At 45.6% G+C, this 13,314-nt stretch overlaps 1 protein-coding gene across 1 annotated transcript in view; it reads left to right on the top strand.

Annotated features, from left to right (window-relative positions):
* PTPN11 (protein tyrosine phosphatase non-receptor type 11) overlaps positions 1-13,314 on the top strand; it is a 34,487-nt gene that overhangs the window by 10,865 nt on the left and 10,308 nt on the right. The window contains exons 7-12 of the mRNA XM_054172836.1: positions 4,624-4,720; positions 5,327-5,406; positions 5,526-5,684; positions 11,112-11,243; positions 12,118-12,272; positions 13,207-13,274. Coding sequence (XP_054028811.1) covers positions 4,624-4,720; positions 5,327-5,406; positions 5,526-5,684; positions 11,112-11,243; positions 12,118-12,272; positions 13,207-13,274 — 691 coding nt within the window. The remainder of the gene's footprint in view (positions 1-4,623; positions 4,721-5,326; positions 5,407-5,525; positions 5,685-11,111; positions 11,244-12,117; positions 12,273-13,206; positions 13,275-13,314) is intronic.

Genomic DNA, 13,314 nt, shown 5'->3' with positions numbered 1-13,314 from the left:
CCAGAATTTCATTTCTCTCCCAGAAAGTAGCATTGCCTTTCCCTTGTCTTATCTGTGTACCTCTTGCATGTCTGACTTAGCTATGCTGGCCCAGCCCTCCTCTTCTTTGAAGTCCTAATGCTTTCAGGGAGCTACTTGGAGAAAATGCAGCTGAAACTGGTGATTTCTTATGTAGAGCAAATGAAGTGTGAGCATTAACTAACACATTCCAAACTCCTTGAGTGTAGCCTGGGTCCTAACCCTTGTCTGACAACTGGAGTCACTTAACAGCTGCATGCACATGATGGCCATAGCTAAAAGCTTAAAAAGATCTTAAATATACTGGGCTGGTTTATACCACACACAGATTAAAAAAAGCCAACAGTGAAATCTGGAACTCCACCAGCAGATGGCAACAGGGACCTGGAAAGCCCTGGTCTTTGACAGAGAGGCTGGTTTGGGCTGTGTAATGCTCTTCTGAGAAACTTCTTGAATAGTGATGGATTTGCAAAGCAGCTGTTCTTGAAGAAACTTTGTTTAAAGCAGACATAATCATTAGCTGAATGTATTGCACTGTCTGCTCTGAGGTTATTGTCAGGAGGAGAAAAACAAGACTTGCCAAAGAGGTAACACTTTTGACTAGGAATGTGGATGGGATATAAGAAGGGGAGCTCATGGTAGTGGGGAAATCAATAAAATGAAGATCAAGCTTTTTTCTCTCTCCTCCCCTGTGCTCAGTGTGAGGGGAGAGTCCTTGACTCGGGACTGCTGGGTGGTCAGAACCCTCCCTGGAGAGCAGAGCAAGCCAACAGAGGCTACTCTGGTCAGTACTGAGGACTTAGGACTTTGTTTCTACACTAACAGTGGAGTGGTGGATCCCTGGGGAACAGTTTACACCTGTTGCTTGTGACTTCTCCTGGAGGTAAATCAGCCTTTGAATGTAGGTTGTGCCTGGGATCACCCTGGAGTTTAGCCTGAACGTGTATTTGCAAGTTGGCCAAGCAGAGAGTGACTTTTGGCTTCCCTGGAGACTCTGAACATACCTTACTCTTACTCAGAGGGCACAAAAAGGAAAAAGTGTGCTCTGCTGTCTTACCTTCTTAGGGCTGGCTTACTAGAAACTCTGTGAATTAGTGTTTGTTGTTGTTTTTTTTCCTTCAGGGAAGCACTTTTGAGTGGTGTGTTTAGGCATGGATGGCTGCTTTGTCAGAATAGAACAGGACTCTGATGGTGAGACACTGGTCCAGGATACCCAGAGAGGTGGTAGATGCCCCATCCCTAAAACCATTCCAGGTCAGGGTGTTTGGAGCTCTGAGCAACCTTGCTTTAATTGCAGATGTCCCTGCTGAATGGGGGAGGTTGGACTAGATGAGCTTTAAAGGTCCCTTCCAACCCAAATGGGTCTGTGATTCTATGATTCTATTACTTGACACTTGTGATTTCTGACCTCTGGTCTTTGTTGAATGAATCAGTCTTGTAATGGATTTACCAGCAGGTGCTTAGAAGCACAGAGTTTTCCTGTCTTGTGGCTTTCCTATGGAAGTCCTACAGAAAAAGTAAAGTATAAAATGGAAGGTTTTATGTGTGAGACAGTTCACTTCTCTCAGCCCTTCACTGCTGGTAGTGGGGTCAGCTCTACACCTTACTTGTGCCCACTCTGGTATTGGAAATGAAGCAATTTCCAAGCAGTTTTAGTGTCAGGCTTTGTGACTCAGCTCAAGTGAGCTCTTAGCTATCAGCTGTAGTGGCGGGGGGGGGGCAAACTCCAGGTTGTCCATGGATCTCCTCCTGTGCTGTTTATGATTTGGCAGTCCAGATGGTGGTTATAAATTACTTGTCTTCAGGCATAGTTAAGAATGTACCTCTTGTCCTGTCAGCTGCTAGACAGAAAATGTTGACAGTCCTTGTAATGTTTTTGCTGCTGAAAAATGGCACTTTGGTGAGCTTAATGCCTGGAGTGGTAGTGAAATTGAGGACAGCCTTTCAGATTTATTGTTGCATTGTGTACGTCTGGTAATGGGCTTGTTAGAAGTAGCTGCTGCTCATGGATCTCTCCTCAGGGATGCTCCAAGCAATAATAATTAACTGTATGAAGGGAAGATGTTGGAAGCTCTGGTTTCCACACACTTATTTGTTTCAATTTTTTTTTAACCCACTAGCAAAGTTTAGCTTTTGCTTCTTGTGCTTGCTGGTTTATGTGACTGAGACTCCAAAGTGTTAATGTTACAGGAAGGTGCTCTGTGCTGGTGGCACTTGAAAGCTGCTGCAGACAAGAGGTGAGCTTGTTGCAAAGTGCTTTTACCCACCCCTAAGCAGCAGCAAGCAGCGCTTTATGGAGATGTGCTTTCTGTCCCTGCTTAGCTTGAAGCCTCACAGCTTTCCTGTATTGCTTTTGTTCTTTGGCTTCCCTGTCTTTAGATGAGCCTAATTGTCCAAGGTCACTAAGTGAGGCAGGAACAATTACAGGGACTGAAATAGAAGTGAGCAAATGTGCCTGCCATGCCCAAGCCTTAAAGTGAAAATAATCTCTGTAGGAGTATTAATGGTGGGAATAACAAGGGGAGCTGTTTCCACAGCCTGAGTCTTCCTTTCAGTCAGGCTAGTCCTGTTTCGGACAGCTGGACTCAATGATCTTGGAGGTCTTTTCCAACTGAAACAATTCTGTGATTCTCTGCTTGTTGGGATTAACACCTGGAACAAAGACACCCAAGATTTTGGTCCCTCCAGCTTCACTGCAAGCAGGGAGATTTGCAGTGAAGCAGCATGGCTGTGAGGTTGGAATTGCTGTTGTCCCCGTCGTGTTAATTGTGAGCCAGGCACGGAGAAACTAGCTCCATGCCAGCAGCAGAAACCCCCATGGAGTTTTGTTGTTTCTGCACTGGGATGGTTTATGGATAAACCCTGTTTATAGTTTACCTAATGCTCCCCCCCTCTTCTCCAAACAGCTAATATGTGTGGAAAGTCTGCACAGAGTTTTGTGCTGGTTTAGTGAAAAGGCCTTCAGCTGGTGGGAGAGAAGCAGCAGAGCATTCAAAAAGTGGAACCTGGCCTTGGTGGTGGCTTTCCCCCTGTCTCATTTATACCTTTGAAAAAACTATAGCATTCCCATGTGGATTTCTGGTGTGGTGTTTTTTTTTAGGGGGTGGGAAATAAACAAGAATAACTTCTAACTGCTGAAGGACTTTTTGCTGTGCTTGGTATTTAAATGCAGCTCCTTGTGTTGATGTGCCCTGGGCTTTCTGTGTGCTCCTTCCTCCTTTTCAGCTGTCTAGAGCTGGTCTGGCTACAGCTTGCAAGGATCTGCTCTGGTGGCATTGCTGTACCACACCTTTGTCACCTCAGGGACTTGTTTTGGGGGTTTGCAGCAGTGTTACTACAGAATCCCTGTAGCTGAAGAGAGGAAGAGGGGGCTGGTAAGGCTTGGAGAAATGCAGTAGAGCTCAGGCGGAGAAGCACTGGGTCACATCGTGCTTTGCTCCTTTGCAGGTTGGCAGTGTTCTGAACACATTATCTTTAGGACTCAAGCTAATGCCAGTTCAGTAGAAGTATTTTAACTCTTTACCTGCCTGAGTTAGCAAAAAGGAGAGAAGCAATAGTACTGCTGACTTTTGTGCTTGGTGAGAAAGACCTGGTGATAAATGTCTGTTTGGACCTGCTCTGCAGAACGCAGCTTGTGTCAGGTGGTTTATTTCACGTGGCCAGGTTTGCACAGCCCAAATTTTGTTGCAGTTGTTTGTAATCAGTTGCAGTTAAAAGCTTTAAGAGACCCACTTGAGTGTGCTTGGTCAGAATACTATCATGAGGACTTGGTGATTATAGTTTGGTTTGAAGAAGGTGGAAAATAGGCTGACTTGTCACTCACGCTCTTGTATCTTACATCCCTCGGAAGCTATCACAGTGTCACTAAGGTTGGAAGAGACCTCGAGGATCATCGAGTCCAACCTGTCTACACAGACCTCATGACTAGACCATGGCACCAAGTGCCACGTCCAATCTCCTCATGAACACCTCCAGGGATGGTGACTCCACCACCTCCCTGGGCAGCACATTCCAATGACAAACGACTCGCTCGGTGAAGAACTTTCTCCTCACCTCGAACCTAAACTTCCCCTGGCACAGCTTGAGACTGTGTCCTCTTGTTCTGGTGCTGGTTGCCTGGGAGAAGAGACCAACCCCTTCCTGGCTACAACCACCTTTCAGGTAGTTGTAGAGGGCAATGAGGTGTCCCCTGAGCCTCCTCTTCTCCAGGCTAAGCAACCCCAGCTCCCTCAGCCTCTCCTCACAGGGCTGTGCTCGAGGCTTCTCCCCAGCCTTGTTGCCCTTCTCTGGACACGTTCAAGTGTCTCGATGTCCTTCTTAAACTGAGGGGCCCAGAACTGGACACAATACTCAAGGTGCAGCCTAACCAATGCAGAGTCCAGGGGCACAATGTCTTCCCTGCTCCTGCTGGCCACACTATTCCTAATGATTCCTAATTCCTAATGCTGTACTAAATCTGAATGGACAAATCCAGTACCTCCCTCTCTTGCTCTGACTCTGTTATACTCAAATACCATCCATTTTGTGAGGAAGGATCACTGGAATGATGGTGAAACAATCCAGGCTGCTCTTCTTGAACCACTTCTCTGTCCTGTTTTCATTTAGACTTTACAGCAGCAAGAGTGCAAACTCCTCTACAGTCGTAAAGAAGGTCAACGCCAGGAAAACAAAAACAAAAATAGATACAAAAACATTTTACCCTGTAAGTATTGATCTCTTTCATTACAATGTAAGCCTTGGCTTAATTTTCCTAGCTCATAAATACAGGGTTAATTAGGCACCACTGTGCTTTTCCTTCTCTGGAGCGATCATTTCCCTTCTTACATTTAAATCATTATTAGCCCCACACCCTTTCCAATTTGGGTTCCAGCATTTGCACTTTGTAGATACTGATAGGTTGAGTCTCAAGCTATTAGTTTTATTTTTGGCTTTCATTGAAAAACATCACATCCTTCGACTCTTACTCAGCAAAATTCAGTGCTTAAACTTAAGAGGATTAATTTGTGGTTCTAAACTGTGTGGTGCCAGTCTAGCAGCTGTGTTGCCCTGACCTAGTGCTTGGCTGTCGTCAGTTCTCAGGGAGCATGAAACATTTACTTTGATCCAACTTGCTGTGAGTTGGCCACTTGTTTTGAAAAACAACAAGAGGGGAAGGGTTGAGTAGTCTAGCCACTAATTTACTGGGATGAGTAGCTTCATTTCTTGCTGCTACCAGAAGCTATTTACCTGTCTGTGGGATGTTTACAAATAGCTGTTGTGCTCACAACTGTGGGATGCAAGCGTTTAACATTCGTCTGTATTCTTCCAGTTGATCACACCAGAGTTGTTTTACATGATGGTGATCCAAATGAACCTGTTTCAGACTATATCAATGCTAATATTATTATGGTAAGTACACTCCAACCTCCAGGAACCTTGCTGGCACAGCCTGTGTCTTCCTTTCAGCACACTCACCTAAATTTTCAGTTACTCTTGTAACCTGTTTGCTCAATTCTTCTTTCTTCCAGCCTGAGTTTGAAACCAAGTGCAACAACTCAAAGCCAAAAAAAAGCTACATTGCTACTCAAGGTTGTCTACAGAATACAGTGAATGATTTTTGGAGGATGGTGTTCCAGGAGAATTCTCGAGTTATTGTTATGACAACAAAAGAAGTTGAAAGAGGAAAGGTAAAAAACAGGCTCTCAACTGGCTTTAGGAGAAGTTGTGATACTTGAGTGCAAGTTAGGACTAACTGAACCTGCTTATCTTGATCTGTATGCTGGAATCTGGTGTGCCACCAGTCTCTGGAGACCTGGAAGGCGCAGAGTGTCCTTTCAGATCAGTGCTTGTGGGAACTTGAGGGTACATTCATATTATCAGGACTCCCTTCTTTGAAGAGCTGGCTGATTAAATCTTAGCTGCTGAATGGCAATCTATGTATCTCAGAATTTATTCACTGGAATGCAAGATGTAACCCAACAGGCATTCTGAGTACCTGGTGGGGTAAACTTCCTGTTGCTCTAACAAAAGTATTGCCATTTATTTTCATTCACCCAGCCTGGATAAGCTTGATTTAAAGAGCAGATCTCTGGGACTTCATTACTATAAGAATGAGTGTAGATGAAATTGCTTCTTAGTAAAACCCTACAATGAGATGTGAAAGTTGTTGTCCCAGCTTCATCTTATTCAAGTCACATTTACTAGACTACTCAAGTGCTCTTCTCTCTTCTGATTTACTTGCTGTGCTTGAATTTTGCACCATTTTTATTGTGTGCTGAGCTGGGTGAAGTGTACCTGGGTGGGAGTTGCCCAGCCAGCTGTGATTGCACACTTTTAGCCCCAATTCATGTTCTTTGCCTCTGACTACCCTGTTCTGGAGAAACACCTCTGCCTCTTCAGCCTTGGCAGTCTGCAAACCTCTTGTGAACCGCTCTGGAAGAGGAAATTTTCCTGCAGTGGTGTATCCCAAGAACCTCCATTTTCCCTTTGAAGTAGAGACCTTGTCTTAATCACTGTCCTCTGGCAAATCTGAGGCTGTTGCTTTGTTTCTGGGTTCTAATGACGCATGACAGGAAGGAGTAGGAAACAGTTGAATACTAACATTCCAGCAACAGTCACATACTGCTTCCTGTGCATTGGGCACTTTCATCTTTGGAATGCCTCACTTCTGATGTCCTGGTTTCTTTTCTTTTCTGTTTGGCAAACACTTTCTGTTCTTTCTTTAAGTTTCCCTGCTTTTATCCACCTTTTTTGCTGTCCTGATGATCTCTTTCCAGATGAAAGCTGTTGTCTTGTCAATGAGTGTCACTTGGGAAAGAAATGGAAATGATAGTGTAGCTGATCTGTGGGTGATTGATAATTGGGGGATTCCTTACCACTGCCTCAAAAAAAAAAAAACAACCAGAGGCTTTGCTGCTATTTGTCTTCAGTACATATAGGCAGATTTTATGTGCTTCTCTTAATCTGCATATCAAAGCTGCTGGTGGTGCTGTTTGTAGAAACCATTAGACTCTGACCTTGGAATTTTTTAGGCTTTGTTTCACCTCTTCCATAAAGACAGGATGAGAGAGTTGGGACAGCAGAAGGCTGCAGGGGACCTTAGTGCAGCATTCCAATATTTGAAGGGGGCCTCCAGGAGAGCTGGAGAGGGATTCTTTTTTTCACAAAGGCACAGTGCCAGGATGAGGGTAGATGGCTTCAAAATGGACAACTGAGATTAAACTTTTAGGAAGAAATTCTTCCCTGTGAGGCTTGTGAGTCACTGAAACAGGCTACCCAGAGAAGCTGTGGAGGCCTGGAAGTGTTCAAAAGTAGGCTGGATTAGAGCCTTGAGCAACCTGGTCTGGTAGGAGGTGTCCCTGCCCATGGCAGGGGGCTGGAACTAGATGACCTTTAAGGTCCCTTCCAACCCAACTGATTCTATGATTCATCACCCTTGTGATGGGGCATGATTTGTGTTTCTCCCTGAGAGTGCACAGAAGGATGGAGAAGTTAAACCCTTTCTAGTGCCCTTCTCATAGATCTTTGTTTTGGAAGAAAAGAAATAAATTGTGGAGTTGTTTTGGAAGAGCTGACTTGAATACTTTCTGTGGGATAACCTGCTGTGCTCCTCTGCAGGTTCTCCATGATCTTTTCCACATTTTGCAACACCTGTTTTCTGTGCTGTATATAAAAGAAGAATTGAATTGGTGCTGCTGCATCCATTGATGTTTTGTTGGGGGGGTTTTATGTCAATTTTCTTCTTCTTTTTGTTTTCTCTCTTGATGCCTCTTTCACTCATCAAGGATTGCAAATAACAGTCCTGATGGAAAAGCTTTTTTTTAATCTCAGGGGCCAAGATGCTTTGAGATCTGCAGGAAGGAGAGGAACCTCTGCAGCAGAGATGACTTCAAGAGCGCATTGCCTGAGGAAGTGAGGAACTCTGAAACATCTCTGATCTGCAGAGAGTTCTGATCATGCTTTAGCATGTGCTGCAGGAGCAGCAAGTACTTGCAAATTAAAGCAGTGGTGTTTTGGAGACAGTCCAGTGAGCTGGCAATACCTGCATCTCCTCTGTCAGACTAAAGTTTGTTTTAACCTTGTATGTTTCTGGTCAGACTGTTATCCCAGCTGCTCTTACCTTCAGAGTTTTGAGGCTGCAAATTATGTTGGCATATAGAATCACAAAGGTTGGAAAACACCTTGAAGATCAGCAAGTTCAACTTTCTACCCAACACCTCCACAACCACGTCCCAAAGTGCCACATCTAATTTTTTTAGAGTGACTCCATCACCTCCCTGGACAGCTTGTTCCAATGCCTGACCATTCTTGCAGGAAAGAAATTTTTCCTAATATCCACCCTAATCTTCCCCTGGTGCAGCTTGAGGCCATTACCTCTTATTCTGTCATTAGTTACTTGGGAGAAGAGTGCAACATTGGTCTCACTCCAACCTCCTTTCAGGTAGCTGTAGACAGCAAGAAGGTCTCCCCTGAGCCTCCTCTTCTCCAGGCTAACCAACCCCAGCTCCCTCAGCATCCCCTCATAAGACATGCTCTCCAAACCCCTCACCAGCATCATTGCCCTTCTCTGCACCTGCTCCAGCACCTCAATGTCTTTCTTACACTGCAGTGCCTCAGACTAAGATCAACATCTTTTTAGCTTATACCCTTCTGGAGAAGACAGGGGAAGAAGGACCAGAATAACACAAAAAGGTCTTGCTGTTGAAGTGGACTGCAAAGCTTGTGTTCAGTCATCCCTTACTACACTTGTGTTGGCAGAAGGAACTTTCTTGTTGCTGTGTCTTGTCATAAATGCAGAGTGGTAACTGCAAGTAAGAGCTGTTCTCCATACTTCTGGGTGTTTGGTCTGTGATTGCTATTGCTGGAGCAATTTCTCATCTGATGCTCTGAATTTCTCATCTGATGCTCTGAGGGCTCGTGCTGCACTCGTGGGCCAACAGGAGTCACTCCTTCCTGAACTGCCACAGGGACCAAATGGAAGTAGTGATAGGTGAGCCCATTCTTCAGTGGGTGGACTCTATCCCTGGCCAAAGATGAGAGAGAAGCAGCACACCAAAAGCTCTAAGCTTCAGAAGGGACAGACATAGGAGCCTTCAGTCCCCTGTCACAGGCAGCAATTCTTTATTGCTTTGGGGATTGAATCAGAGAGCTGGGTTAGCCCTTGCTGCTCTGAGTGATGAAAAGCAAGCAGCCAAGCTTCATTGCTGCTAAAAATGGCTTAGACCTTTGACTTGTGTTTCTTTTGCAGCCTGTTGGGTTTTGATCCATGAATAGCTACGGCTTTCCACTGGAAATTCTCAGTGTTTGAAACCCATAGCTAGGTGGAGATAAAAGTAACAGTATTTTAATCTCTGGGTTTTGGAACTATTGAGGCAAAGCAGGTACTAGGATGATGATGAAAGCTGCTAAAAGGAGATTTTGCCTGCACCTCTTTGTCTGAAATCATCTGGTGTTTGTTATGGGGAAGAGAATTGTCCACTTACTGTGGATAGTAATCCATGGGACAGCCATGTGCTCTTGTGGCCAAGAATGCTAAAGGTGTCCTGGGGTACATGAAGAAGAGTGTAGCCAGCAGAGTGAAGGAAGTTCTCCTGCCCCTCTACCCTGCCCTGTTGAGATCACATCTGGAGAACTGTGTCCAGTTCTGGACTTCCCAGTTCAAGAGAAACAGCACTACTGGAGAGAGTCCATTGAAGGGCTATGAGAGTGATTAAGGGACTGGAACATCTGTCTGATGAGGCAAGACCAAGAAATCTGGGGCTGCTTAGTCTGGAGAAGAGCAGCCTGAGAGACATCTTTTCAATGCTCAGCAAGAGCTGAAGGGCCCTTGGTGGGCAAGAGGATGGGGCCAGACTCTTTGCAGTGCCCAGGAATAGGAGAAGGGGCAATGGGTACAAACTGGAACCCAGGACATGAGGAGAAACTTCTTTGATGTGAGGGTGCTGGAGCCATGGAGCAGGGTGCACAGAGAAGTTGTGGAGTCTCCTTCTCTGGAGAGATTCCAAACCCACCTAGACAGGGTGATCCTGGGCAAGTTGCTGTGGGTGCCCCTGCTTTAGCAAGGGTTTGACTGGATGATCTCCAGAGATCCCTCCCAAGCCCCACCATGCTGGGATTCTATCATTCTATGAGGAGAAACCTCTCCCTAAAATACTCTTTACCTTGTACCAGCTGTCCACTTGGTGCTAATAGTTGTCCTCTGTGTATGCAGAAATGAGAGCTTCAGAAATGTTTGTTAAGCAGGTTAGAATCACAGAATCATTCAGGTTGGAAAAGACCCTCAGGATCACCAAGTCCAACCCAGTACCCTACTCTACAAGGCTCACCCCTAAACTACATCCCCAAGCACCACATCCAAACCACCTATAAAAGCATCCAGGGCTGGTGACCCCACCAGCTCCCTGAGCAGCACATTCCATGCCTGACCACTCTTGCTGTGAAAAAATACTTCCTGCTCCAGTCTAAACTTACCCAGTGGCAGCCTGAGGCCATTCCCTCCTGTTCTGTCACTAATCACGTGGGAGAAAAGACCAGCAGCAGCCTCTCCACAACCTTCTTTCAGGTAGTTGTAGGGAGCCAGGAGGTCTCCTGTCAGCCTCTTCTTTTTCACACTAACCATCCCCAGCTCCTTCAGTTGCTCTTCATCAGATTTATTGTCCAGGCCCTTCACAGCTTCCTTGCCCTCCTGTGCACTGGCTCCAGCACCTCCCCATCTCTCTTGGACTGAGGTGTCCAAAACTGGACATAACACTTGAGTTGTGGCCTCACCAGAGCTGGGTACCAGGGGACAATCCCCTCCCTGCTCCTGCTGGACGTAGCATTTCTAATCCCAGCCAGGATGTCTTTGGCTTTCTTGGCCACCTGGGCACACTGCTGGCTCCTATTCAGCTGCTTGTCAATTAGAATGGTTGCTTGTCCATTACAATATTAGATACAGGTTTAATTAATGTGAAATGAATGCTTTGTGTTTCTGGACTAAATGTTCAAGTCCTCACCTTCGGTTGAACCTGCAGGCACAGCTGGGGCTGGGTGTAATCACAGAATCACCAAGGTTAGGGAGCAGCCTTTCTTCCTACTGATTGCTTTGATTTTTTTTCCCCTCCTCAATCTTGCAGAGTAAGTGTGTCAAGTACTGGCCTGATGAATATTCCCTCAAGGAGTACGGAGTTATGCGTGTCAGGAACGTCAAGGAGAGCGCAGCACACGACTACACGCTAAGGGAACTGAAGCTTTCTAAAGTTGGGCAAGTAAGTGCCTCACTAACTCTGTCTTTTTAATTTAGGTTGCAGCTCACATACACACACACACACAAAATCCCCAAGCAGATATAGGCTGCTGCTTTGGAATCAATAAAAGCACTAAGAGATTAATAGATTGAGCCCTGTCTCTCTCTTTGAAGCTCCAGGTTTACTTCCATACATCTTTCTCTTTGTCCTTGGGATAATTGAAGATTCTTACACCTAAGCACTTTTTGGCAGAAGATGCATGGCTGCAGAGCTGTGAAGAGATCTGGGATGATGCTTTTAAGTAATCACACTTCAGTCTAGCGAGGCATTTGCTTCCTTTCATGGAGCTGGTTGCACTAGAAGCAAATGGTTGTGTGTGGGTCCAGTATGTAGGGAGAACACTGAAGGGATGAAATGGAAAAACTGAGGAAGGAGATGGTCAGCTGGTGTGGAAGTAGCACTTCCTTAAGGAACAATCCAGATCAGGGTGCAAAAAGGTGGTGTGTAAGAAGGAAATGAGCAGGATGTATTAGACTGGTGTGTCAAGGGGGATGGAACTGAGTGGGAAGAAGTGTGTGAGGTTAAGTGCCACGAGGTATCAATGATGAGGGTGACAGATGAAGGTCTCTTGTTGCTGGTCACCCTCAGACAGAACTTTGCCACAGCTTCTAAAGGTGGGGGTGGAAATGTGGGGGAGCTGAGTGTGTTTGATTTTCCAGGCCAGGAAGAGTTCTGGCATGTTCCCACCCTAAAGAGAGTTGTGGTACCGTGGATGATGAGCAGCATGTTGGATTTGCCACCTTCTGACCTTGACTCAGCTTTACCCCATAAATGCTTTTAGCTGGATTTTGATCTAAAGGATTTTTGTTTTCATTTGTTGGCATCTTCCTTGCAGGGGAACACAGAGAGAACAGTTTGGCAATATCACTTCAGAACTTGGCCTGATCATGGAGTCCCAAGTGACCCTGGTGGTGTATTAGACTTTCTAGAGGAGGTGCACCACAAGCAGGAGAGCATTTCTGATGCAGGACCTGTTGTGGTCCATTGCAGGTATGGTGATACACTGTGCCTCTCCTGCTACTCTGCACCTGTGGAGTTCTGTTGGATCTCTCTTGGTTTTTGGTGGGGGGACCTGCAACCTTTAAAAGATGGCAGCTTTCCCTGAGGGTTGCTGAGCCTTTCATCTGCCACAGTGTTTGTGCTTTCTGTTTCACAGAATGATATTCTAGATAGGTGTCAAGTGGTCACCTTTCAGTCTATGTGAAGCATTTCTGATGTGACATGAGAAGGTGGTGTCAGTATTGACTAGACACATGGAACCATAAAACTGTTAAGGTTGGAAGAGCCCTTTGAGATCATAAGAGTCCAGCTGCTCACCAAAAGCTCACCACTACAGCTAAGCCACTACTGTTAAACCATGCCCCTCAACAGCCCAGCCACACATCTTTTAAGCACCTCCAGGAACAGTGACTCCACCACCTCCCTGGGCAGCCTGTTCCAATGCCTCAGAACCCTTGCTGTGAAGAAATTTTTCCTAATGTCCAGCTTGAACCTTGGCACAACTTGAGGCTGTTTTCTCTTGTCCTGTCCCATGTGGCACGTGAGAAGAGACTGACCCTCACCTTGCTTCAACCTCCTTTTGGGTGCAGGATCATGGTAATTCCAGTATCCCATCCCATCTCCTGTGAGTGCTGTCTCCTCAGTCTTGGCTTATAAATGAGTTATTTTTCTAAGGCAGAGAAATGTTAGATCTGACCCTCTAGGTGTTTTTTCTGATTCAAGGCCATTAACAACAGCACTTTTGTACCTCTGTGTTGATGACTTCTATCTCCTCCATGCTAAGCTGTTGAGGATTCTGGTTCCTTTTGGCTGTGTGGCTATAATTTAGAACTCTAATGTCTCTCAAAGTTGGATTCTTGCTTGGACTTAGTGTCTGTTCAGAAAGAGCAAAACAATTAACTTCATTCCTGTTCTCTCTTTGCAGCGCTGGGATTGGGCGAACAGGAACCTTCATTGTGATTGATATCCTGATTGACATAATCAGAGAAAAAGGTAGGGCCCCACACACTTTATCTCTCTGTGGGACACTGGC

This window comes from Dryobates pubescens, chromosome 25 (genome assembly GCF_014839835.1).
Source record: "Dryobates pubescens isolate bDryPub1 chromosome 25, bDryPub1.pri, whole genome shotgun sequence".
NCBI classification, from domain to species: Eukaryota; Metazoa; Chordata; class Aves; order Piciformes; family Picidae; genus Dryobates; species Dryobates pubescens.
The sequence above is the reverse complement of the archived record's forward strand: the minus strand, read 5'-3'. Positions and strand labels throughout refer to the sequence as shown.